The 26,101-nt window shown below is 53.2% G+C and overlaps 8 protein-coding genes across 8 annotated transcripts; 4 read left to right on the plus strand and 4 right to left on the minus strand.

Moving 5' to 3' along the window:
* Positions 1-13,196: 13,196 nt before the first annotated feature.
* Positions 13,197-14,309, plus strand: V2A60_001691 (DUF3237 domain-containing protein; the record flags this gene model as incomplete). The annotated part of the gene is made up of 5 exons (XM_083253048.1): positions 13,197-13,462; positions 13,556-13,778; positions 13,861-13,958; positions 14,022-14,234; positions 14,291-14,309. The coding sequence occupies 5 exons, from the start codon at positions 13,197-13,199 to the stop codon at positions 14,307-14,309; spliced, it is 819 nt and encodes a 272-aa protein (XP_083109174.1).
* Positions 14,310-15,174: 865 nt separating this feature from the next.
* On the minus strand, positions 15,175-15,824 carry V2A60_001692 (ribonuclease P/MRP protein subunit POP7; the record flags this gene model as incomplete). The annotated part of the gene is made up of 2 exons (XM_083253049.1): positions 15,175-15,659; positions 15,740-15,824. 2 exons carry the CDS (start codon positions 15,822-15,824, stop codon positions 15,175-15,177), a joined length of 570 nt encoding a protein of 189 aa, XP_083109175.1.
* Positions 15,825-16,469: 645 nt separating this feature from the next.
* Positions 16,470-17,691, plus strand: V2A60_001693 (RAVE subunit 2/Rogdi; the record flags this gene model as incomplete). The annotated part of the gene is made up of 3 exons (XM_083253050.1): positions 16,470-16,535; positions 16,635-16,820; positions 16,885-17,691. The coding sequence occupies 3 exons, from the start codon at positions 16,470-16,472 to the stop codon at positions 17,689-17,691; spliced, it is 1,059 nt and encodes a 352-aa protein (XP_083109176.1).
* Positions 17,692-18,012: 321 nt separating this feature from the next.
* Positions 18,013-19,134, minus strand: V2A60_001694 (NIPSNAP-domain-containing protein; the record flags this gene model as incomplete). Its single annotated transcript, XM_083253051.1, has 2 exons — positions 18,013-18,497; positions 18,552-19,134. The coding sequence occupies 2 exons, from the start codon at positions 19,132-19,134 to the stop codon at positions 18,013-18,015; spliced, it is 1,068 nt and encodes a 355-aa protein (XP_083109177.1).
* An 836-nt stretch (positions 19,135-19,970) lies between these two features.
* Positions 19,971-20,463, plus strand: V2A60_001695 (F1F0 ATP synthase subunit i; the record flags this gene model as incomplete). The annotated part of the gene is made up of 4 exons (XM_083253052.1): positions 19,971-20,019; positions 20,117-20,146; positions 20,290-20,340; positions 20,405-20,463. 4 exons carry the CDS (start codon positions 19,971-19,973, stop codon positions 20,461-20,463), a joined length of 189 nt encoding a protein of 62 aa, XP_083109178.1.
* Positions 20,464-21,205: 742 nt separating this feature from the next.
* Positions 21,206-22,132, plus strand: V2A60_001696 (serine hydrolase-domain-containing protein; the record flags this gene model as incomplete). The annotated part of the gene is made up of 2 exons (XM_083253053.1): positions 21,206-21,290; positions 21,396-22,132. 2 exons carry the CDS (start codon positions 21,206-21,208, stop codon positions 22,130-22,132), a joined length of 822 nt encoding a protein of 273 aa, XP_083109179.1.
* Positions 22,133-22,304: 172 nt separating this feature from the next.
* V2A60_001697 (proteasome regulatory particle lid subunit RPN5) lies at positions 22,305-23,913 on the minus strand (the record flags this gene model as incomplete). Its single annotated transcript, XM_083253054.1, has 4 exons — positions 22,305-22,889; positions 22,942-23,661; positions 23,715-23,771; positions 23,830-23,913. 4 exons carry the CDS (start codon positions 23,911-23,913, stop codon positions 22,305-22,307), a joined length of 1,446 nt encoding a protein of 481 aa, XP_083109180.1.
* A 628-nt stretch (positions 23,914-24,541) lies between these two features.
* Positions 24,542-25,999, minus strand: V2A60_001698 (tyrosine--tRNA ligase TYS1; the record flags this gene model as incomplete). Its single annotated transcript, XM_083253055.1, has 5 exons — positions 24,542-24,814; positions 24,883-25,115; positions 25,172-25,303; positions 25,366-25,797; positions 25,879-25,999. 5 exons carry the CDS (start codon positions 25,997-25,999, stop codon positions 24,542-24,544), a joined length of 1,191 nt encoding a protein of 396 aa, XP_083109181.1.
* Between the last annotated feature and the right edge of the window lie 102 nt (positions 26,000-26,101).

Below are 26,101 nucleotides of genomic sequence, written 5' to 3' on the forward strand. Positions count from 1 at the left end.
TCCCGGTCGAGAAGGAAGAGAGGAGCTCTACTTGGCTGGCGCGGCTGTGTCTGTTGACGAGAACCGATCCGCAGGGCACATCACGCGATGGCCAGGACCTTGGGTGAGGAGTTTGTGCATCGGACGGGGTCAGTAATATCTCAATGAAAAGCACGCAGTACATGATTCAGCTTTTATCCTTTTTAGGAAGCTCAGCTTCGTTCAGCGACAGGGAGGTCGTCCAATAGCTCAGCAACGTCCACACCACCACCTTTTGCAGAACTGGACATTGATAAGTAGGACTCATGTTCCAAAGCGCACTTTGCGCATCGTGACCAATTAGCCAAGTAATGGAGGGGACCAAAGTTATGATGCTGGCCGGCCGTGTTACATTTATTTTATTTTGATCGATTTTCGTTTTCGTCTTCAGCGAGACCCAAACTCCTCCAGCTCAGCCGGGTGTGGGTAGCGCCTCCTTCCCCGTCCAGCCTTGCGGTGCGGCTGGAGCTGGACTAGGGTGCTTACTTTTGCGCAAGTAAGAACGAATCACGACGACGCAAAGAGCGGGCTGTAACCAGCCCAGCTCGTCGCAGCTGTGTGTGCGTCGTTTACTCTGAGCCTCACATGGCACAGCTGCGAGCGAGAGGAGACTTGCCGACGACCCATGGGAGAAGAAGAAGGGCTGGGGTAGCGGCCAACGCATTCGAGGCTTTACTTTGCTGATGGCAAATACCCGCGCGGGCGTTGCTAGCCTCGTTTGAACGACGTCAAAGGAGTCGTATAGTTTCATGGTTGGCATCACCTGACGGTCGTATTCCATCAAAGATGGGCCATTGGCTTGTGGGCGAGATATCTCCGAGAGGCCCTCACTGGGGGGGGAAGCTACGCACACCCAATGGCCAAGAGCCACTGCCATCACGTCAATCGTTAGCTTGACGGAGCTACTGTAAAGGTGGTCATTTCGACTATAAGGGCTTGGCACCCAGGAAGCATGCGTGCATGCTTAAACTTACTACTCAGTACATTGCAGATGCACATGCGCCAACGTAGCCTCTGTAAGCTCAAAGTCGTAGTAGGGCGTGACTGATTTGCAGCCTGCGAGGATGGTAGCCTCGGGTAAGCATCTTGTTTGAACCTCTTTGAGATCCACAGCGGTTCAGGTAAGAGGATCCGCGGCAGGCAGTAAGAGAAACTCGGCTTGAAGCATCGTACTATCATACTCGACATGTGGGAGCATTGTATTCTCCAACGAATTGCCCATTGAGGTTGTCAAAGATCTGCCGAGGGAGAACAAGTACCACCCAAATTCGGCGATTGTACAAGTTTGGCTCGTTCGCGAAAAAAAAAAAGAAAGGAAAAGAGAAAAGACTGGACAAGGAGCCAAGAACTTGCCGGCCGACAGGGCTGCCATCGCGCCCAGCCACCGTTCTGGGGTATCGGTAGCTAGCGGTCCTCGAGTCTTGCCAAGCATCTTCGGCCATAGTCCGGAGCTCAGCCGGTATGGAAGGGGTGTGAAGCATTACTCTCTGGAATGATTCAGCTGAGCATCACAAAAGTGCACCGAAGCAGCTTTTGCCAGAATGGAAGCGCCGCGGATCATCAGCGAGCGCGAAAGAACACGGTGTCATCCCCTCGGCGATCTTTGACGTTGTTTGCGTCAAAAGCCTCTCATCACCAACAGTAGCAAGTAGGAATCGAACAAAAGAACGGAGCATTGAGCTGAAATCCCGAATCTATTACGATCGTCAGAGTCTGAGTCGTAGTATAGATGTGTGGTGACGGCGGCGCGGCGACGGCGCGGAGAGACCTGCCATTCTCCCGCAAAAAAAGAAAAGAGAAGCTTCCCTTGGACGCTATTTTGCAAAATAGGGCTTGAACCAGCCGCCACATGAGGCCGTCGAGCTGAGAGGCACTTCTCACTTGTAGACTAGTCAGTTGGTCCAGGGATCATAAGTCAGGTATAAAAACGCCACAAAGCGAGGTTGGGGCGTCTTATTATCCTCAAGACGGCGCAACTCGTCCATAAGTTCTCCAAGAAGTGCTATTCAGAACGCATAGCTTGGCATTCTTCAGCGAGAACCCACCAGTGGATTGAAATTTGTATTTTCGTTTGTAAAAAGTTGAATTCAATTGCTCTGCCGACAATTCTTGCAAGGCTTCTTCCTGCCAGGTTATCTGGTGGGAAGCGGGGGGTAAGCAGGGGCAAAAAAAAAAAAAAAGGAAAAACTAGCAACGGCCAAGACTACTGGTAAGCCGCCCGGAATATCTTGTCCTCCTGTAAAAAGGCCAGTATATCAACACCAACAAGAAGGCTCACGCTTTCGTATACCGATATGGGTTAGAGGGCTGAAGGCGTCGAGTAGCAAGGTGAAGGGGGGGCCCAGGCTAGTCGGTAGAAGGGGGCGTGTAGTTTATGTCGAAGCGACTGAGCGGCTCAAAAAGATGCGCTATAAGATGTCTGGCATATTAGGCTGGAGCTAAAATAAAATAAAATTAGCAAAAAAAAAAAGAAAGGTCGAAAGAAGCTCGGAACAGCTCTCGCGGATGGGTGTGCGTACCAGTAGACGGAGCCAAGAGCAGAGGTTCCGGTGCCTGCCGCCAACGCGTTGCAGAGGCCAACAGAAGGTGAGATGTCACGGTGAGACGTCGGCGAACAAGACAGGAGCCGCAGGTGTAAATATGGGGAATTGTGCAATGCTGCAGGGAATCTAAGCAGGAAGCCAAACGTGGAAAACCCCGAGCAGTCAGTCGTTGTTGATGTTGTATGCCCACCGACCGGAGTTGAGAGCATAAGCTCGAGTGAAAGAGTGGACGATGAATCGAGATTGGAAAACGCGGAAAGCAGACAAAGACGACGTAATCCGCAAAAATGCAAAGGTGAACTACTAAGTAGCGGCAACGGAGCCAACGCCCGCATGGGTCAAGGGCAGTCAGTTTATGAGAGATTGGGGCACTACTCAGATCATTGAGCAGTGGCGCGGCATCAGTACGTTGGCGGTTTGGACCCTGGAACCGGACGGGTTACGGCGACGGGAGCGGCCTGTTACCGATTTGGGAGATTTGGAAAGGGTGTCTTGGTGGTGACGGGAGCGTGATCGCATCTGTCGATGGGCCCCCTTTGTGCCGCATGCCGGTCATGTTACATCGGGATGGAGGCAGTATGAAACCCGTCTCTCTGGGCTGGGCGCGGAGCATTGAGATGAGTTGGCTTACATATTTACTTGGCCGGCAAAGGCTGACGACTGGACAACGCACACAACACACTGCTTACACGGGCGAGGGGTTCGGCGCGAGTGCCGTGAGCAGACCTTGCTAGTCTCCCATTTTTCTTCGTTCTTCTTCCGCATCGTCTCGGTGAGGGCACAGAGGCGCGGCTACGCTAACCAACCAACTATACTACTACATGATCCAAGCTCGTAAGCGTCCGGGCGATGGAGGCCGAGAGCGACATGGGCGGGACATTAAGGGGAAAAAAAAAGAGAACAGAGCCGCGTGGGAAGGGGCACAAGGGCGTGAATCCCGTTTGCGTAGATGGCATCGTAGCTTTGCCTACTGCTGATGTTTGATGATGGTGATGGGCGGCTGCCTGGAACCAGGTTGGCCGAAACCGATAGGGCTTACAGACAGACGAGAGCGAAAAGAAGACTGAAAGGGAAAGGGGTGAATCGACGAGTTGGGAATGAGTATTGTAAATAAGTTGAATGGATAAGACAGCACGAGCCCAAGATGACGAGAGAAGGAAGAATAATGGGTGTACGTGGTTGGTGATGCTGGTTGTTGTTGTTGTTGTTGTTGATGATGATGGTGTTGGTGATGAAATCATGGTGTTTATGCAGGAAGCAATGGAACCGGTTACAGCTTATGGCGTACCCCTTAGGTAGTTGGTGACTACTTACAGCGGTTTTATCGTGGCATGCGCAGCGTCACGACACTTACCTGTAGTGCCTACAGAAATGTCTGAGCAGAGATGCAGAGTGATTGTGTGGTGACTTGTCCCGAGCTCCGGTTCTATGTAGTTGTCCAATGGGGAGACAAACGTAAATCATGCTGACCAGGTATTAGTACTAGGTAGTAGCCCTCATAGGGCAAGGGTGACCTGTAGACGCCGAGTACAGGGGCTACGGAAAGTTTGTCCAGACAGCTTTGCAGGGTGCTTCCTGGTCTGTCTGGGGTACGAATAGTTGCAAGGCCTACGGAATGCCAGGGAAGTTTATTGAGGGGGCGGTTTCATGGAAGAATAACATGGGTGGAAAAACTCGCTGCGTCATCAAAAAAAAGTAGAGAACCCCCCGTTCTTCTGTTGGTTGGCTGGCTGGCTGCCCGTCGACGTTGCATCTTGGCCGTTTTTTCCCAGCATCGTTTATCTGATACGACCTCAGAGTGGTATCCGGGCCGATTGTTTCCAAGAAACAAACCAGTCAAGATTTTTCTCTTGGTTGCACTACTCAAGAGATGGATCCCGGCTCCCGATCTTGCTGCCTAGGACAGATACTCGCCACCATCTACAGGCACACCCCTTTTATCATCGCAAGACCGGCGAGCCAAGACGCCAAACTCGGAGTTGTTGCCCACCGGACACTCTTTTGTCGCAAATCTAGATTCCACTGTGCTCTCCGAGATCCATGCGTAAGATGACTTCTCTTCTTTTCTTTCTTTTCCTTTACCTTTATCATTTTATTTTTCGTCTTTCTCTTTCCCGTCTCTCCATCCGCCGCCCGTCATCTTGCTTACGTACTGTGGAACCTCGGCATGTCATCACTCGGCCGAGAAAGTTGCCTTGTTTGGCTACCAATTCGGCGACGCACTTTTGACTCTCTACTTACTCTCTCTCTTCTGAGTATACAACTCATACCCAGTCACTGTTTTGGATTACTCTCTCGTGCTGTAATCTCAACCCCCCTTTCGGGATAATCTGCACCTAATAACCCGTAATCCCCTCCACCCAGCCCCCTGCGCCCCCTTCTCCCCCATGTCCCCCTCCCATGCTCGCCAATCTCACTGGGTTACCTGCATCGCAATTGCTCGTACCCTCCTCGGCCCCATTTACCCGGTCCCCATGTTGGCCGCCCTATTACGCCGTCACTTTTTTTTTTCTTCCCAGGCTTATCAGCCAAGCGCCCAATTTGTCTTGACCTTTTTTTTTTCCTTTCCGGCGCAAAGGCGGTGGGAAATCCCGGGCGGCGCGCCCCTGGTCATGCTCTGCGGCCCAATGTTTGACTAAAAAGCGTCTGTATGAGGCGTCATAAAAACCGGATCTCGATAGCGCGAGACCCGCGAGACAGATTTCACGGGCCAGATCCAAGCAAACGCGAGAGCCACGTCTCCAAGATTGATTCCGGAAACCCGCGGGACCATTCGCTCACAACAGGAACCCCCTTGGCAAACTATCAAAAATGATGCAGTAGCTCCGGATTTCGCTCATGCCGTGACACCTTCCTTCATCCTATCCCCCTAGACCGCGCGGCCCGTGTATCTGGGCGCCTTGCTTCGGTGTGCACTGATAATCTCTCTCCCAACTCGGTATACGGCGACATTGCCCCGACTAGCTCTCCCGGGCCGGGAAAGCCAAACAAGCGCCAAATTTTCACCTTGCCTCTTGCTCACCATGTTAGTTAGCCTCATCGCGACTCTCGGCTAGCCGTCTGCCGCTCACCGTCAGCTATTTCATCGGTTCTAGCTTCGCTTCATCCGGATCGTAGTCTCTCACCGCGGCAGTCTAGACTCTACTCTACGCACTATTGCTCTGTTTTAAAGTCTCATCACCGCATACACTCCGCATGCGGCAGGTTTAGCGGCCAAGAGTCATCTCCAAAGAGTCAAGACACGCACGCACAACAAAAGTAAGCACTTTCCCCAGCATAAGAGCATAGTAATTTCTCACTCAGGTGAGCAATTCCGGTGACCTGCTACGCGGCCAACTTGCGGCTCCTCCGGTATTGGCCGAAAATAGGATCTCGCAGGGCGATGAAGCCTTCTTGCCCGTCGAATTACGATGCGCGTGAAACATTGCATGGGTTTCGGTGCCCCAAAAAGCTCGAAGCTAGTCTACTTACAAGCCCGGGTTGGCGAATCCCGCCCGAAGCCAGGTGGGCGGTGCTGATACACCATCCAGATCACGACTAATTCTTGGTGGGCATGACGGAACACTTCGGCACCAACTTACACCGAGCGGGCTTGTTGGCATCATACTTCCGAAACAGAGTGCCCTGCCCAAAGTCTTTGCTACTAGGGGACTCTTTGGCTGAAGTGCGGGCATGCTGTCGTATAGCACGGTGCTCCGCTGCAGTTTGCTCACCGGGTAGCACGTGTACGAAATCATATCCATCGCATCGATTGACAAAAAAGGCAAGGGCACCTACTAACAGCGTACGTAATGAACCCAATTCCTGGACAAACTCACAGTTGCAGCTGAGTCGATGCGTGAGCAAACTCTGAGCTTGTGCCACTCCATTCACCGCACACGCCACAACCATCCCAAATGAGTAACTTTGCCAAGAAGGGTGACCGTGCTCGAGATTCCGCCGTTGATGTCTTTCCGAGTGTACTCCGTACTTTTTAACTAGAAATCTCTCGGTGTAGCGGCAAACGGCAATCGACACGGGCCCGTGAGTCGAGCCCTTGAGCACTAACAAACCAGACTAGGAGGAGTAGTACCAAGAGGCCACCCGATACCCGTCCGGTAAGTGAGATTAGGCCCAAGGACCGCAACCGGAGAGTGCCTGCTCAGGAAACACGTTTCGATGCACCGTGTTGCTGCGATGCAGGGGGAGGATGACGGGGGGAGGGAGGGGGGGGGGGGGGGGGGGCCTTCTTATCTCGCGATATTCAACAGTCATACATACATATACTCTGTACTTACTACTTGGTACTCCTCAGCATCTCCGGCGACCCTGCAAGCGAGGCTCTTGGAGGGGGGCGTGTGCGGCTTCAGCCTCGTATACAACAGAATATAGAATATAGAGTACAGACGCCAGACTGCAAGGGCATGCGGGTTTTCTCAGAGATGGAAGTAAAAAACGAGAAATATAGCAAGTGATAGTAGGTCAAATTAATGAAAATCCTACCTCGCTCTGCAACAGTCCAGTAGAATCACAAGACAGGCTGCCCGCATCTTGGCAGGACGCGTGAGCAGGCGCCGATTATTCCCAACACTGGCCAGAAGGTGGATGGATGCTCGCGGGAGGGAGGGAAGGAGGGAGGGAAGGAACCTGCATCTGCATGCACAGCCCGCTCTCTGTCAAGGTTGGACTACCATCTGTTGACCATCGCGTGGTTTGCGCTCCCCCGACATGACGGGGAGAAGACGCCCCCCAGCCAAAAGACTCTTTGGCAAGCCCCATGTCGTCGGCATCGGGGGGAGGAGCGGGAGCCCGGGGGAGGGGGGCGGGGGAGGAAGGCAGGCAAAATGACCGTAGACGGGTATTACTTTTTTATATTCGTGTCTCCCGTGGTCCCGAAAGAGGTAATGCTTAGATCCGTATCGACATTGCTGCTCCCGTCCCCCTCCAGGGAGGCAGAAGCAGCAATTTGGGGGAAGGGGGGGGCCACCACCGACAACCGTTACGGGCTGGGATATTTGGCTCGGCGCAGCGTCGCGCACTTTTGCAAGCTTCCGAGCTGGGAGGGAGCTGAAAAGGCGAGCTGCATCTACTCAAAGGTTGTGCGGGCCATCAGCCACTAGAATCAACGGGAGCATGGAGAGACCAGGAGCGGCTGAGAGACTAGTTTGCGGGCAATGTCTGGTTGGGGATCATTTTTTGGTGTTGCAAAAGTCAAGAAGCAAAAGTGACTCTGGAAGCAAACCGAGGCACAACTTTGTAGCATTCTGTATTTTTTTCTGTACGGAGCGCGTCGCTCCTCGCATCACCACAAGTCATCAGACCAACCACGACGGCGGTCATTCTCGGGAACAACACCACCCAGCACCACGTTGTACGTACATACATACATACATACATACATACATACAAACAGGGTTTCACGATGGGGTAAGTAGACTACCAGTAAGTATGGTTGTCGCCGGGGCTGATCGAGGGTTACATTGGCCAAGGGAGCCTAGAAGACGCCACCCCCGAGAGGTGTGGTGAGGTCACCCACCTGCCCTACAGAGGAGCCCATCAGCGTCCGGAATGTGTAATAGCTGGTAATGACAGCTCTGTCATTGCTGGTAAGTAAGTTGGTAAGTACTTTTTTTTTACCTGTCAAAATTGCGGAGACGGGGTTTCCTTTTTTTTTTTTTTTTTTTTTTTTTTGGTTTTGATTTTGGGTGTCAGGACGCATGTTGAACCAACCCAAGTTGAGCAGTATCTCCGATTATTACTTTTGAGCCTGACGGACGCTACCAACGGTGAAGCGGGACTACCTTGGTCCAACTTGGTAATGGCTCGTAAGGTCAACCACCGCTGGGGAAAAGGATTTGGCATGCGCGCGCTAGAAGGGAGGGCCGGATTAGGGGACATGGGGATCGAAGAGCACCACCAAATGCCAAAAGGAAAAAAGGAAAAGGAGAGAAAGAAAAGATGAGCAAAAAAAAAAAAAAGAGTAAAAAACGGGCATCGAATCTGTATTTGCTTGGGGGGTTCGGTCTTTTGCGTCGGGTCCGAAGACTGAGCCGTTCAAGCACGACATTGGGCGTTTCGTCTTGGAAAGTATTTATATACAATTCTCGTGCGTCTGCATTTGCATTCCCACTCGGACTTCCGGATATACTGGTAGTTGGGAAGACGGGCAAAGGGGGGAAAAAAGGGGGGAAAGCGAAAGGTGACAAATGCTCATTCGAGCCGAGAATCTATAGGCAATCAAGTTATATCGGCCAGCGGGTTTTGAGCTGGCTAACAGGTAGTTTTTTTTAGTTTTTAGTTTTTTTTTCTTCTTTGGGCCGGTGCCAAGACAGCGACGTGAGTGTTCATGCTTTGCCGTCAAATGGCGATTAGTCGGCTTTTGCCTTGCTCTCATGCGAGTTACAAGGGGGGTGTTGAGAGTTTGACTCTTGATGTATCAGTGTGCAACCAGTAAAAAAAAAACAGGACGAGTAAGTTACTTGGGCAGCGCTCTCTCAGCCCCGGGAGTGTGCTACTTACTTGGAGATGTGGCCTTGTTAGTCGGCCGAACCACGCCCATTCATTGAAAAAAAAAAAAGGGTTGAGTCAGCAAAGCCACTTTGCCTGAAGAGATCAACGACGCGCCGCCGACTGTGCCAGCCCATCACTTACTTACCCGCAAGACTAGCTAGGGTATCGGAAGACCAGTTGTCGTCGTCGTCGTCGTCCGACCCGCCTGTCGCTTGTCCGTAGACCCTGTCCAGCGGCGCCGCGCCCAGGCACGGTACATACTAATCCGGCGCTGGCTCTGCGTAAGAGCTTGACCAGAGTGACCGTATCATCTATTTATCCACTTCTCGTCATGGCTCATTCTTTGTGCAAGCCCTTGGGCTCCAGGACGCGGCCATAAAAAAAAAGGGTTGACCTTATTCGAGGGGACCTTGGAGAACCCCCCCCCACGCCCCTCGAAGCGTCAGCACCATGACTAGAAGGATGAAATAAGTAGTGATTACGCACAAGGAAAGATGAGCGGGATGTCGCCTGCATGGAGAAGACGAAAGCAAAGGACAAAAGGTCAACAAATTAAAAAAAATAAGCTACAATGCAAGATAATCACACAGGCTCGCTCTCCGAGACGCGGCGCGGAGCATCGTCACAGGCATGGGTAGAGAGGAAAAGAAAGGTGTGCAGACAAAATGAGCAAATCATGTTCGCCGGTGGCTTGGTGGCTGATTTCAAAGCTGCTCAACTGCCAATCTGGGCATGTACTGTTTCCGAGAGGGCCAAGTGAAGACGTCGGCGAGCCGACGCCGATGAAACAACCACCATTCCAGCCAGCCTTTCATCTCGAGTCGCTACTTGTTAGCTAGTCATATTTAGTTTATTCCTATTAGGGTCTTGCAAGTTTGATTCCTCAGCCGTGACAAAGCAAAAGACCAAAAAAAAAATTGAAAATAAAAATAAAATAAAGCGATTGGGAAAGCAAAGGCAAAAGAGAATGACAAAAGCCCAACGAGGTTGACAAGTCTTCAGCCTCTCTCTCTCTCTCACTTCCCCCTCCCCCCGGAGTTTTCATGGCCAAGATGACACGCAAAATCAAGCACGGCTTCTACCGACGGCGACGGCGGTGCCCCGACGGACTCCGCGCGCGCTGGCGCTGGCAAACCTTTGCGGCGCTACAGCAAGTAACTCCGTACTTGGCAGCGACGAACCACCACCCCCCAGGTCTCTTTTTTTTTTTTTTTTTTTTTGCCCTCCCAACAGCGAAAGGGCGAGCTCGGCTTCGGGGCGGCCACTAATAAGTAACAATAGGGGGGCGACGGGGAGCTCGGGGCGGCGCGACATAACTGAGTATGGGCCATGCTGCCCCCATGGTCGCCTTGTTCCCCGCCACAACGTATCAGTAACCTTTTTGCATGGGCTGGCCCGCAAAGCCCGTTATCAGCTATATGAGCTTCTCATTACTTATAACTCGCCTGATCTTGCAGGAAACTAGGCACATGGCAGGCATGATTTCTCAGATCTGGCATTGAACCCAACGACTCATGCGGAGGGCGAACCCGAGAAAGCAAACTCTCGTCTGCTTCTCCTTTTGCCCCTCTCTTTGAGACCCTCTTGCCTCCTCTTCCCTCTCCTTTATTAGTAAAACAGCTTTTGTTGCGGTGAGCAAAGGCTTTTGACCTTGACCGTTTGAATGTGCTCGCTCTCGCTTCTCTTTCCATGACCGCCACAATACTCTTGATGTTGTCATTGTCTTGCCACTCTTTTTTTTTTTTTTTTTTTTTTTTTTTCAAATCACCGGATGACGGCAAAAAGTCAGTAGGTTCCGCCTCTTTCTCGGTTCACTTTTTCGGGATGGAAAGGAGTGTGGCGCGCGACCTGGATTATTTCGCTGGCCGTTGCCGCAAATCATTGGGAGCAACAAAAAAAAAAAAAAAAAAAAAAAGAGGACGCTGCTTCTCGCGTGGAACTTTGTTCCAGAAAACTACGGAGTATCCGTACCAAGTAACCAACTACTGAGTATCAATGCCAACGCCGTCGCCGACGCTGCCAAAGGGGGCCACCAAGCAAGTACTACTGAGTACGACACGCCCTAGGACACACGCCCTTTTTCCAACCCAAACCTTTTTTGCCCAAGTAAGTAATGCTTTGTAACCACCCGAGGATGATTTATTCAACGGAGAAGCCCTAGACGGTCATGTTGGAAAATTTAGCCGGCGGAATCTCCGTGGACCTTGTAGCATCGAGTTCGGGGATCGAGGCCGGACAACTGTGTGTCTCATTGACGGGGAAAACCGTCTTCTCATTGCGCCTCGTGCTGTAATTTTCCCCCTTGTTAGTTTTCTGGTTGCTTGTGCCCCCGTCATTGTATGAGCCTGCCCTTGCTGCACATCTCTCCCTCTCCGCCCGTCCGTTCTCGTCATGTATAAACCCTTGGCAGCTCATCCTGCACCCCAGTCTTCATCATTTCTCGGCGCGGCGCCGTCATTGCCCAAAAGTCATCATACATTTGTTGGGCAGGGCTCGTTCGAGTTCGGGTGGTTTATTAGTGAGCAGAGCCCGCTGGCCAAATCCAAAAAGAAAAAAATCTCACCACTCTGGATGACATCAGTCCACAAGTCACCCAACCGGCCAGGAAAAGATCGGAGCGTGCCCGACAAACGCAGGCAAAGTAATGCAGATGGAGCAGGTTACAAAAACCTCTTATAATAGTGTCCAACTCGGATTTGGCTGCCTCCTCTACCTCTTGTTTTCCCTTTTTTTTTTTTACCGCGACGGACTATATTTCACAACTATAATCTAATCCAACTACCCTTTTCTTTTCTCTCTTCATTTCTTTCTTTTTTTTATTTTTCCAACGCTGTTGTGAATTTTCCCGCCTTGGTTACACGGTTTCCCATCCATATACAGACGGGAAAACACGAACCGGGCAAGACTGATATAAGTCAAGGATATCAATCTTCAGCCATTTCAAGTGTGGTCCCTTTGTTGGGCTGACTACATATTCCCTACCAGTACGACCTGCAGGCGCAGAGACAAGTACACCCCGCCTGTGGAAGCTCCAGCATCGTCATCGCCCTTTCACGCCACCCCCCTCTCCCCGAAGAACTTGAGGCCACCCCCCCCCCTGGCTTCTCCCTGATAGCCTTTTTCAGTGGAGTTTGCTCACGCTGGTCCCGTTAACCGCGAGCCCGGCCTATTCGTTAGGAGACAAGGGGCTACTGAGTAAGAGAAAGAGCGAGAGAGAGAGAGAGAGAGAGCCCAGTCTCGTTCCAGCGGTCTCGCCGGCTTTGGCTCGCCCGAAGTCCGCCCACTACCCTTGCGCCAGGCCCAGCATACTTACACACTCACTCACTCACTCACTCACGCACACACTCTCTCCCCTACGGATTACCCATAGCTCGGTCCCCTCTCGACACGCCCATCCCGAGCCCTGTCTACAAGTACTGGTAACTGCTTGGTACTCCGTAGTTCGACTACGAGACAGTAGACACTAGACACCACCATCTCTCGCACCCCCCCTTGCGCCCCCCCCCCCCCCGGCCCAACCCCCGAGAGCTGGACAAGAGAAGCAAGCCTGGCGAGAGAGAGAGAGAGGAATAGAGGCTCCGCTTTCCTCTTTCTATCCGTCGCCTCTTCGTTTTACACAAAAGCGCCTTGATGCCCGCCGCATGACAGGCCCAGCCGCAAACCACCAAGCCTCGCTACTTACTACTTACTCTCCCTCTTCCTCCTCCTCCTCCTTCAGCTCCCAGCTCTCCACCATCCGCGACATTGCCTAAACATTAAAAAATCCTTGCATTCTTCTCATTGCTCCAGGATACCAGTGCATTGCAAGACAACCACGACCTACAGCGACATTGACCCTCATCGCAACGTTCACTGTCCATAAAAAGAAACCTTGCAGTGGCGATACGGCTCCGGACCTACTTACATACATACTGAAAGCCCACTTCCCGCTGCGGCCGCCACCACCAGAACTGAAGAGGCGGCTCACCTATATACAGCCTCGACGCCGCACAGTCCCCCCCAAGGAAAAACCAACATTACAAATTCGCATCCCGCCAATACACCGGTCGACGGCCTTTTTTTTTTTGGTCTCCGGAGAGAGCTCTCAACTTTCTTCTTCTCCCGTTCTCCTCATCACTACCACATCATAATACGAAGGCGGCCAGCATGGCAACCGACACGGACGCCTCGTCGCTGCCTACAAACTCGCAGGGTACCGATGCCCCTACGCCCGTCACAAGCTCCGCCAACGATGGAACCAGCCGGCAAGGCGAGGATACCATGGGATTCGGCTGGGATGGCAGCGCCTGCATGCCCACGGCTATAAACTCGGCCGCGCCGGTACCTTCATCGTCGGCCGCGCCGTCGACAACACAGCACTGCCCGAAGAAGCGTAAGATGGACGACTCCGAGTTGGACCCTCGACTCATGGGGTATGTAGTATACGCCGACGGCTTTTCTCGGCCCAACGACGTTGAGCCTCCCCATTCTTCTCGTCCCTTTTCCACTAACAGTGTCTACAATAGCGTCTGCCCGACGTCACGGAGCATCGAGGAGCTCTCGAAGCGTTCGCTCGACCACTTTCCCTGCCCCGACCTTCTCTTTCCTATGCCGGCCCTCGAGTTTGACTTTCGCATCGCCGTCTCCCTCAACCCCGAGCTGTCGCGCTCCGAGAACAGAGTCCACAAGGAAATCATCACCGTCACCAGCGGTAAATGGTCCGGAACGTTTGGCAACGGTCGTGTTTTGGTACGTACTTATATTTCCTGCCTCTTTTGAGAGTTTCATATCTTCCGTCACTTTCCTGCCGACTAACAGCAAGAATTGGTAGGCTGGCGGGTATGATCTGGGCCAAGCCCGTGGCTTTCGTCCAATCCGCATTGTTGAAGGCGCCTTTGTCCTGCAAACCGACGAGGCGGCCCCTGCTGTGTACGTTCTATGCCATCGTAGCCTTCCTTGTCTGTCTGTTGCGGTTACTAATAGTCCCCGCAGCTTCGAGATGCGCACTCGCGGCTCACTCTCCGGCCCCTGCAACGTCCTCGACGTACTCTTGAGCCCTCGCAAGCCAAAGGATATCGATCCTCGACAGTACAGCTTCCGCATGTTCTGCACCGTCAAGGCGGCTGACAAGCGCTATGCCGAACTCGTCAACTGCGGCCTTTGGGTTGCTAGTGGCGTATGGAAAGGCGAGGAACTCATCATCGAGTACGTGTATGCCCTCGCAACATTTCTTCAAGCACCTTTATCTAACCATGGTGTAGTGCCTTTCGCGTCACGTAAATTCTCAACACTCTTCATCTCAAAATTATGCCCAAATTACCCTCTTTTCCGCTCTCCATCACAACACGGCGTTTTGGTTTATCAGGAGACGCCCAGTGCCTCTATGATTTGTTTCATCTTTGATTTTCTTTCTTGTTGCCCTTATTCTCATTTACATGGCAACTTGTGATGTTCTGTTTCATGGATTCGGAGTTTTCAGGCACATGGTTGGTTGCATTTGCATATTGGCGCCCTGGAATGGTTTTGCGGACACCAAGATTGGTCCGAGGTTTTTTCTTCTTTTTTTCTTGTTTCATCCCAATTTTCGGAACATATACACGTCTTGTTCTTATCAGCGATACCATGTAGAAGCAATGCCCACAATATCACGGCAAATGAAAAATATCCATCGCTGTGCATTGAAATGTGATTCTTGTCTTCTGCCTTTGGTGGGGTCCAATATCTGCGGGATGTATGCACACCAATCGGCCCGCTTGCTTGTGCGAATATCGGACGCAAGCCGCAGATACTGATGTGGAAAACGGATTGCAGAATGGCAACCGGCACAATTTTGCCGCCAGCAAATTTTGGAGGCAGTATTTAGGCCGGGGTTTGACTGATATTTCGAGAAATTGGAAAGCCACATAGCGAGCCTCCGTGGGCTCCGTGGGCTCCGAAAGTTCCGCCTCCGCCAAGCATAGACTTCGGCGACATTGTGCTAGTCCGCCACCCTCCAAAACGAAGGCACTGCTTGCGGAGAACTGTATACTTATCGAATCTCTCATATATGTGCGAGTCGCAGCTTGCCCTGCCGCTCCGGTTCCTCAATTGATTTTGGGGCCGGGCTCCGAATGCGGCTCCATTTATGCAGGCGCGGCAGGCACGTCTACTTCAAGCTCACGACAACTTCCAGGCAACTTAACCGACGGAATCGACTCTCCTCTTCCTCTGGCTCCACCGCATCCGTCTCTCCCGCCGCCCTAATGCCATCCACTGTCGCCACAGTCCGTGTCCTGACCGCCACGGCGCAGTCGGGCTGCTGCTCGAACCAGCTTGCTAGCGAGAGCGTCTTTTCGATTGCTTTTCCGGTACCCATGAGCGTGACGGTCGCACCATACTGCTCGTTGGCACTGCCGGCGCTGCCGGCGCTCCGTTCCACGTCGCGCTTCAGGTTCTCGATGCGTGAGTGCAGAGACGCGTTCTTGCGCGCAGCCTGTGAGCTCCCACCTGATTTGAGGGACCGGTCCAGCTGTTTCCGCACGCGTTTCACAGCCGACATGAATGGTGTGCTATAGGACACGTAGATGATGCGATCCTTGGAGGACGCTGGCAGCGGCCGTCGTATGAGCGGCCGCTTGTGCAACTTGAAACCTGGATTCAGGAGCCATCAGTCAGCAACCTTCTGAAATGGTATGGAAGAAGGGACTCGACCAATTGTAGATGAGGAATACCTTTGGGAATAGGGTTCAATTTGGTGGCAGAGCCGACAGTTCGCCCTTGACGCCCAATTGCTGCCTTTTCATCATTGCTTGCCATGGCGGGTGATCTGTCTAGGCTACAATATTGCAGCCTGTCTCGTTTTCAACCCCGTCAGCTGTATGGTCCAAGTGGGAATGACGATTCCAATAGCGGATTCTGTGAAGCCTCGCTAGTGATGGTTTGAGAAATTATGACTGTTAGAGACAAGGTTGTATAAGTTGAAAATTGTCCGCGATGGTGTTTGCCATTCAAAAGTTTAGGCGACCTCCAAACTCGAAGCGCTGGGATCCACTATTGTACAGGTACCTGTGAGCAGGTACGGAGTATAAAACAACGAATCAGGGAATTTGGACGCTTTCGCTCAGAATACCTTGGAAATAACACATGTAATTTTGAGCGGAAAGAATCGACTTCGAATCGCGCCTATTTCTAGATCTTTTCGGATCTTTTCAAGTTTCTTTCCCCTCAATATATCTACGCACAGTCGTCAAGCTCCTCTGCCGCTCGACCCCACGGCACGTCACCCGGCCCACCTTCCAACGACAAGCTCGCTCTCTCCAACCGTTTCGCATCAACAGCTTCCTCTTCTGCCTGTTCTCAGAACGACAGTAACAGGGGAAATGGCTGCCTGTGCTGCGCTGCAGCCGCCTCCCTAGACCGCCCTGGTTATCTTTGTCCGTCCAAATACCTTCTCCAGACACCATGTCCTTGGAAATCTGGCCACCTGTCTCCCTCGAGGAGCGCAAACTTAAAGAGGTAGAAACCTTGGTACGTTTGGCCCTTCTGGTCTTGGTGTTGCTGTCCTGCTTTTTTATGGGCTGCTCGAATCTGATTCATCGCGCTCCCATCATGCTGACTCGTATCCAGAATAATGAACTGGCCTGGATAACGGCCGAGAGTCTAGACATCTGCCGCGACCTCAAGCATGGCCTCGAGGACTGCTATGCGCTGCTTGCGCCCGTAGACCCGGGCAGCACGCTCGTGATGAGCACGCCGCGCAACGAAAAGGTCAAGGGAACCATTACCCGCGTGGGGACTCGCCTCGTCAAGGGCGTAAGTCGAGACAAAATGCCACTGCTGGAAGCATCGACAATCGCTAAACCCATGACCTGCACAGACTCTGAATCTCCAACTCCGAACCACGTCGACGACGTCCCTCACCATCGCTCCCCAGCAGCCCATCTACATCCCTGCCCTCGACTCGCTCTACACACACCTCACCGAGGCCGTCAACCTGCTCGATGTGACTCTGGGTCAGCAGCAGCCCGACCCCGCGACGCTCGCCTCCTCCCTCGCCATACTTGCCGAGTCGCTCGATCAAGCGACGGCACTCCTCAAGGGCCGCCCTCTCACCGAATCCGATCCGACGTGGCAGACGGGGTCCTGCCCCGCGCAACATTTCACTGCCATGGCAAGCACCAGCTCCGGGGCTGGCAGCGGCTCAGCCAGTGTTGGGGCGTTCGCGGCTGGCTTCGCAGCCGGCAGCGGTGGCAACGCCAACAATCCCATCAGCTTCCACATTAGCATACAGGAGAGCTGCGTTGTGCTCTGGCTGCGTGTGCTCGAGCCTGCCAACGCGCCCGTGCATTTTGGCGTCAAACTGGGCCTCGCCATCGGCACGATGCGCCGCCTCGAGCACGATGAAATGGACACCGTCTTCAACTATAATCCATCTGGCGATGGCTCAACGCTCGGTCATAAAAGGGGCAGCGGTGGTGGGGGAAGTGGACCTGCTCTCTCTGGGAAACGCGGTGGAAAGGGCCCAACAGCTGCTGAAGAGGTACATGTTCGAGAAAAGGTCCGCGTTGTCAGTGCCGACCCTTCCTTGATTTCTCTCTTCTCCAAACTTGGCTACCTCAGCCATGTTCTCGGACAGACACGCCGCAACCTAGCCGCGGTGCTCGGTAGCTTCCCGCAAGACTAGTAATAATGCAATTAAAGAATGCCGAATACGTCAATGATCACGACGACCGATGAAGTGTGGTGTCTAAAATGTGCACATGCTATTGAATCCAGTATTGCTAATAAAAGACGTGTGAAATGGCTGTTATACAGGTTCTCCTTGACCAAAAGCCAATACGCAAACATGACCAAATGTGTCAGATTCCATCTACAGCCCAATTGTGGCTATCTGATACCGTCGACTTGATTCTTTAACAAAGGAAAAAGCATGCCTTGATGGCTGACAGGTCGCTTCATCTATAAGTGTGCCACAGATGGAAACGTCGGAATGCGAGGGATGCGATTAGGCCACAGGAGACCACGGCATGGGGATCAAGATGCGAGACTGCATGTTCTGGATCAAAGGTACGGTTTTGTGCACTGTGTCACTCCAGCCTTCAACAGACCAGCTCTTCTCTCGGCGGTCACGGCGTTCCTCCAAGTTGGCAAACTGCCAGAGGTGATGGACGGTGTTGAGATCACCGATCTGGACAAACCAAGCACCAACTCCCTCCATGACCTCACGGCGGGCCTTGAGGCCACGTCTCCAGTGAGTCTCCCATTCGAGCAGATTGCCAGGATGAAGCGTGTAGGATCGAAGCTCAAAGACACCACCTAGTTGTCTGGGAGGGGTCGTCGGCCAGAATGAAAATTCTTGCATGAGATCAATCTTCTTAGAGTCGATGAGCTTGTGAAGCTTTTTGTTGTTCTCGGCGAATTCCGGATGGTTGCAAATGGAGTGGCGAGACTGGTGGTACCCCTCATACTTCTGGTACTCCCAAATGTGAACTGCATAAAATTGTTAGACTGAACTGCCTCACGTTTCCAAGAGGTTAAACGTACTGAAAGTGTCACAGTCACCGATCTCCGTCCTCCAACTTCCTACGAGGTGAACCTTATTCTCGGGCCTGTTAGCAATGGTGGGATACCAGTTGCCAACGAGGTCAACGTATTCGTCAACCTTGTCAGGCTTGACACGGTGGAAAACTATCGAGTGGACGTATTTGCCGCGAGCCAGGACCTGGCTAAAGCTAGCCTCGAGCTGCGCCTCCATCTCACGGCCTTCCTTGGTGCCGTAGATGAGGTTGGACAGCGGTCCTGACTTCTTATCGGGCGTAGCCTGGGTGGCTGCGGCGCTCGCTCCTGCAGAAGTTTTGGGTGAGCTGTCTGCTGACGCGGCAGACTCCTGAGGGTGTTTGTGGGCATCAAACGCACGAGCTCCTTGTTCTTTCTGTGCCTGGACTAGCTTCTCTCGGAACGTCTTCTGCTTGTCGTGAAATGCCTCGACGGAGGACTTGGCTGGATCAATGTCGCCCATGCTGGGAGTCTTGGACTGCATCGCAGCCGTCGCGCTGATGGTCCGGACGCCGGAGCGCGCGACAGCTGCTGCTGCCAGAGCTGGTCGAGAGAACCGACCGGGAAGCATGTTCGGAGGCGATTTGTCGAGAGTGCTGAAACCCGCACGAGTATCACAACACAACGGACAGGGACGAACTCGAGGAGGGTTCGATGACGGGCGGCTTTTTCTAGCGCGTCCTAAATCGAGACAAAACGATATAAGACGGACAGAGGCGGAGTAGAGAGAAACAGGACGAGAGAGCGAGCGAGACACAGACACAGAAGCTAGGAAGGAGCCGTGGTTTAGCAGCCGGGTGAGATGGAGGGTTGTTCCTGCTAGTGATTGGGTGTAGCAGAAGAGGAGGTTGCAGTAGAATGCTGTCACCCCGCACTTTGTATTGCAGGAGTAGCGTCAGGACGAGTCGTGCAGGTATGAGGTAGTGGTGGTGTGGCAGTCGGTGCGGTAATGGCTGCCTTCTTATTGCTTGCGAGTGTCGAGCTTTGCTGCGCTCAAGGTACGTAGATATTACTACTGCCATGACTACTAGTCTGATGCCTCCGCATTCTAGGTGGACCTGCCTCCCTCTGGCCAAGCTGTCCTGTCTGGCCAATCATGTACGCCAATGTGTATCCACCTCAAAACATGGCTGGTCGCGGCTTTGTGCCTGGTAGCAAAACGGGCTCACGTGAGCTGACGCCTGACATGACACTTTGACTGGTCTGCTCTCTCGGCCGGAGAAACACGTACCGCCGACTTCCGAGGTTTCTCCCTGCCTCAGGCCTCGACTTCTGATTCGACGAACACCAGGCTTGCAGGGAGCTTTGCTTAGGTAGACGAAAAAGGCTCGTTCTATCTCAATCTCCAAAACAACCATTCAATCTCTCCCCCCGCCGTCCGCCGCAGATATATTCACAACCGCCATCATGTCTTGGCTCGGCGTCACTCCCCTCAAGAAGTTCCCGGCTCCTTTCCGTACGTCAATGTCGCAACGTCACGCGCGCCGTCCAGCACCGCGAGATCCCCCCCCGAACGATCCCGAGATTTCGTGCTAACCGCCACCAAACCACAGTGAAGCCTTACTGGCCCTTCTTCGTTGCCGGTACGTAATGCGCAAATGCAATTCCGAAGCCGACGACAATTCCTACCGCGGTCCTGCGATCCAATTGCGAAACTACGATGTCTAGATTGGGGTCGACAACGAAGCCTGTCGATCGAAATGCAACCTACTAACTCGACTTGCAGGTGCTGTCATCGCCTACGGCGCCAACTCTGCCCAGAACGCCATGATGGCCTGTACGTTATCCCGACATGCAACTTTTGGTTGGATCCGGAGAACTATTTGCTAACTCGATACCAGCCGATGAGTGGAAGAACGACCCCCGCAACCCCAACGCCAAGTCTGCTGGCGGCCACTAAACATATCTTGAACAACGGGAAGGAGGGAAGAAGAAACGAGGGGATGAACATACCTACCGGATGCAGCGAATGCAGCCACAACCAAACCGTCTGATTGTACCATAGACTCGCATATCGGGCATAATAGACCCTTTGTACTCAACCAACAACGACCCCTCGTGATGTACCTTTTACTTCTCGCTTGAAGAGAATCCGCGAGTCATTATTGTGGGAATTGAACATCATTGTCAACGTAATGCTTGACAAGCGCCTGTTGGTTACTAGGTCATAACTTGCATGGAATAGCATTGTTGATGCATTCTCATTGGTTCCAGAGAGGAACATGTTGCCGATATGTGCATGTTTAGATGCTTCATATTGAAAAGGAAATCTCGTCCTCGCAAGCAATTTAACCATTATCCGAACTGTTCTTGTGCGTACATTGTCCGCGGCAATCATTATGGCTTGGGGTGTCTAGTCGCCGCGGCGTATGACGCTGCTCGCCGGAAACCCACTAATAAGGCAAGAAATAGTTACAACATCCGACCACGGACAGAGCCTGGACATCTTACTTGAAGAACAACCCTCTTTCTGTTCGCGGCTTCTACGTTGTTGATCATTCTCGCCGCCTCCACTTCGTCCCTTCTCTTTCTTTTATTCAGAGTTGATGAGCCGTTCTCTCTGCGTGCTCCCTTCCCCGAGATTGCGTACCGCGGTTCTAAGACTCTCATATCAACCGTCAGCCCTCATCCGCCGCCGCACCATGTCTACAAGCACAACCGGCGCTCCGGCGCCCAAAAAGTCGACTGCGCCCGAAAAGAAGACTGTCAAAATTCTCATGATTCACGGTTCGGCCCCTTCTCTTCCTACCCTCCAACCGCCATTTAAAAAAAAAAAAAAAAGTTACCTTGTCAACCTAACGCTTGAGCCCTTTCCCTTCCCTCCAATCTTAGGATTCACGCAAAACGGCCCATTGTTCCGCGCCAAGACGCGCGCGCTGGAAAAGGCGCTCACCAAGCTGCTGGCGCCCGTGTCGCTCGTCCCGCAGCTGCTGTACCCGACGGGGCCGATCCGGCTCAAGCCGAGCGACATGCCCTTTTACGAGCCGCCGCCGGCCGGCGCGGAGGCGCCCGACTACGAGCCCGAGACGTGGGCGTGGTGGCGGCGCGACGACGCCACGGGCCGGTACGCCGGCATCGCGCAGGGCATGACGACGCTGGCGGGCGCGGTCCGCGACGCCGGGGGTGTCGACGGCGTCGTGGGCTTCAGCCAGGGCGGCTGCGCCGCGGGCGTGGTGGCGGGCGCGCTCGAGGCCGCGCGCCGGCCGCTGCCCAACCCGGCCGCCGTGGACGACGGCGATACCGAGGCCTGGGTCGCGACGCTGCGCGCGGCCAACGGCGGCCGGCCCCTCAAGTTCGCCGTCATCTACTCGGGGTTTCGCGCCGCGGACCCCGAGGTCGCCTGGCTGTTCGAGCCCAAGATTGCGACCCCGACGCTGCACATACTCGGCAGCCTAGACACGGCGGTGGACGAGGGGAGAAGCAAAACGTTGATTGATGTTTGCGAAGACCCTCTGGTGGTTACGCATCCAGGTGGCCACCATGTGCCCGTCGCCAAGGAATGGGTCATGCCCCTGGCAGGCTTCATCAAGCAGCATGTATATGACAAAGAAGTCAAGGCCGAGCTATAGAGCTGGTTTTGCGGCACATACCTTAACGACTAACGCAGACATAGAACAGTTTAGACCAAGACTCTAATGATGTTTCACTAAGAATGGTTTGTTTGCTTCCGCTACTTCCCTCTTCTATATCCCGGCTATCTTTACAATTACACCAACTAGAATTCTCACCCCTCTTCCTACTCTATTTTGTGCTTGTGGGTTGGATACGTGCCATCATTTCCTCCTTGGTAATAAGGTGGTCAATTCTCTCCAGTAGACCGAGCAGGCTCTTCATGTTGTGGCTCCATTCGTTCAGCACGTCGTCGGCATCTCTAGGCTTGGAGAAGCTGACGATGCGCGCCGGACGATCAATTCTCGCATAGACTGTCTTTGACGTGACCAGCTCGCTAATGTACTTTTCCGTCTCATCTTCCGTGAGATCAAGGAGCTCAGTTAGGCGTCCCATCTGGACGCGGGTGTAGTACTTGGCCACTACGCGAACATTGTGCTCAATGACGCGCTTGCGAAGGTCCTGCCAGCGCTGGCGCGCTTTTTCGTCTGACGAATTGCCCTTGGCGTCAAAGACATCGGTGCCGCACAGGTGCGGACCAAATTTCTTTGCAACCTCGGGCCAGCGCATTAGCTCGTGGATGGTGAATAGTCGTAGAAGCTCAGCGTCCAGAGATACCTGGGCATTGCGTGAGTCTTTGTGAATACGGTGAAGAAGGTCATGTTGCTCATTATCATATGGTGCCAGAATAACAAAGTAAATGATTCGTTGTAGGACCTATGTCGGATTAGCGGGGCCATTGGCAGCGAAGATCAGGTGATAGGCGTACGGGGTGAAGCTTTGCGGGATCAATTTCGACAGCTTCAGTGTCGAGGACCTGTCTGTAGTTTTTGCAGACCTCCAGGTACTTGTCGTCGTGCTTGGCGAGCATGATCTGCTGCTCGTAGTAACGAAGCTTGAGGTCGGTGGTATCGTCCTCCTTCTCCTCGGGAACCTCCTCACCACGAGCCTTCTTCTTCTCGCGTTCCTTGGCCTCCTTCTCAAGCTGTTCAGCAGTCTTCTTGGGCTTGCGCGAGAGATACTTTGTGCTAATCTTGCGGCCAAGGATGCCTGCCTGTGTCCAGTCGCCACTCTCAATGCAGAGCGCGACTTGAGCGAGGATAAACTCGGTCTTCTCCCTACGGTCCATAGACCCAAATGTCTCGACCTGTAGCTCGCACAGAATCTCGGTAGCAGCCTTGAGGTCACCTTGTTCCTTCTTGATATCGGAGAGGATCCTGGTGACGCGAGCACGCTCGACTTCGACGAAAATCTTGCCCTCTGTGACGGTTCTCAGGGTCTCAATGACGGAAAGCTTCGTGGCCAGGTCGGGGGTATCGTCGAGGAAGCCCACAACAGTCTGTACCATCTTGGTGATGGCTTGCTTGAGCTGACTGTGCTTCTTGGAGAGCACAAGCGTTTGCTCGTTCAGCAAACTCCAATCGCCCGCATTCTTGCATAATGTTACGATACCGATGAGAATCCGCGATGTCGAGGCCAAATCGGACGCCTGTTTTTCTCGTTAGCGGGTATTCCCAGAATCGCCACCTCGTCTTGTCGTACCTGACGTGTTTGTTTCTCGAGGGCAGCGAGCTTCTCGACAGCACCTTGGAGGTTGCTCTGTCACTAGATTAGCACCCAGCTCTATTATATCATCAATGCTATCGCGGAAGCTCACGGTTGCAAGCTTCTCGGCCTGAGGAAGCTGCTCATCAACCTCCTTGGAGAAGTCCTTCTCCGGCTTCAATGTTCCCTCGGACATGCTTGCGGCGCTGGGGTCGCAGGCGCGGACTGTCGTGCGGTAAATTTGACGTTATTTTCTGGTCGAGGTTGAAGTGGAGATGCGACTGTCACACGTTGGTCAGGAGATGTGGTTATTTAATGGGCGTGCACGAATTGGCGATTGCTGGAAGCTCGATGATGATGAACCAGGCCGCACGGCTGCACACTGATGGAGCCCACCACGCAATAGGCGCCTGCCTGTCAGCGCGGCGCACCCACCACAAAGCTATGGCGGGACCAACTGTTAATCCGGTAGAAGCATTCTGGTGTAGAGTCACGTGCCATCTTGCTGTACGCTGCTGTCGTTTCGAAGTTTAAGTATGCAGTTTCCTCCTTCTTACTCTGATAAATGAAATTAAATAAATGACTACTCAATTTGAATGCAAGGTCTCAATTTTGCAGGCTGGCTTGGTGCCTGGCTCTAGAGCTTGACACCAACTCATGCTATCCGCTTGTTGAGTTTGTGCCTTCACGAGGTCGCGCCACTACCCTTGACTTTGCTGCTGCTCTAGTCGCCTGACATCTTGCAAGATACAGTGATGTTGATTTGCTAAAAATTCTTCTATTGGCGCCTATTTACTCTTATTTTATCTGTTTGGTCTCTATATCTACGCAGTAGGCTCAGCAGTCGCTGGCGCCGTGTCGGCCTTCTTCGTCTCTATTGCGCCTCCTTCGGTCGGCAGGCTGTCAGCGGCGGGCTTGGGACGACCGGGAAAGCGAGTACCCTTATCCTTGACTTTCTTCACTTTCTTCTCAGGAGGAGGGTAGGCCTTGAGGGTAATATCTTTCCACTCTTGCGAGTTCTCGAAGGCGGCACGAATCGGCGCCGTCAAATCGACAAGAGCCTGGGCGACCGCAGGCTTGAGGGCTTGGGGCGTAAGCTGCAATTGAAAGAAATTAGCAGACATTCGAGCTCATGGTTGAGTGGCGTGTATATGAGGCGACAAACCTTGTCGTTCTTGTAATCTTCGTGCATTTCCTCAATGCTGGTGTAGACGAGTGGTGTGTCGTCACGGCGAGGGACTGTGAACTCTTTCTTGCCCTTGAGAGCGGCAGCAGGCAGTAGCACGTACTCGGTGAAAGCGAGAACGCCATTACCCTCGACGACCTTGGGAGCGCACTCGGCCTTGCTGATCTTCTTTCGGATGGCATCCTCGGAATCGAGCAGGTCAATTTTGCTGTCTTTTTCCTTGTGTTAGGGCCGTTCTTGGCGTTGAAGCGCTTTGGAGTTTACATACTGGGATCGCTGGAGCTCATCTTGGCACCCTGAAGACCGGGGACTAGCGGGTTCATCAAGTGAGCACGCTCTCTGTATCCAAGCTTAGGCAGCCACTCCTTGGCGGCGATGAACAGTTTTCTTTGATCCATGCCTACAGCAATCAGAAAAAGTTAGTCGCGGCCCTCTGTATATGATTTGATGGCGAACCCGCACCTCCAAACTGTGCGTCGACGTCTAGGTACTGCTCGTCGAGAATCTGCAGGACAGGGTAGAGCAGGCCGCTGAGCGGGGGGTTGGCCGATTGCTTGACTGTCTCCGAACCGGCGCGGCGGGCGTCATGCTCTGACACGACCGAGGCCATCCGGTACACATCCATAACGTAGTCGGGAGTCTTTTGGTAGGAACTGCCGAGCACAAACTTGAGCTTGTCCGTCGGGATGCCCACGGCCTCGAGGATAGCTGTGATCATGAAGCGATAGTACTGTGCGCGCTGCTCCACCATTTCGATCGGTGCCTTGAGGTTGTCGAGGAAGGCGTGGATATCGGCGAGGAGAATCGTCATCTCGCAACCGGCGGCGAGCAGCTGCGCAATCTTGATGGCCGGCACGAAGTAACCGCAGTGCGGCGGTGCCGTCGTGGCAGTACCTGCGGACCCGCGCCCGTTAGCGAGGACTTGCTCGAGACAAATTGACTGTCCGTGAAGCTGAAGATGCCGACACTACATACCCCAGTAGATCTTGGGGTTGCGGCCCTCGTCGAGAATCTTTTCGAGAATCTCCTGGTTCAGCACCTCGGCCAGGTTCTCTTTGATCAGCGCAAGGCGCTCGCCTTTGGTTTGCGTAGCCATGCTTTCTGATGGCGTATTGTGCGGCTCGGATGAATCGTGTACAGAAATGTCAGGCAAGACGCGCAATCGGTCGCCGAGTGATTTGTCCTCCTAATGCGACTT

This window comes from Cordyceps javanica, chromosome 1 (assembly GCF_051103115.1).
Source record: "Cordyceps javanica chromosome 1, complete sequence".
Classification (NCBI taxonomy): Eukaryota; Fungi; Ascomycota; class Sordariomycetes; order Hypocreales; family Cordycipitaceae; genus Cordyceps; species Cordyceps javanica.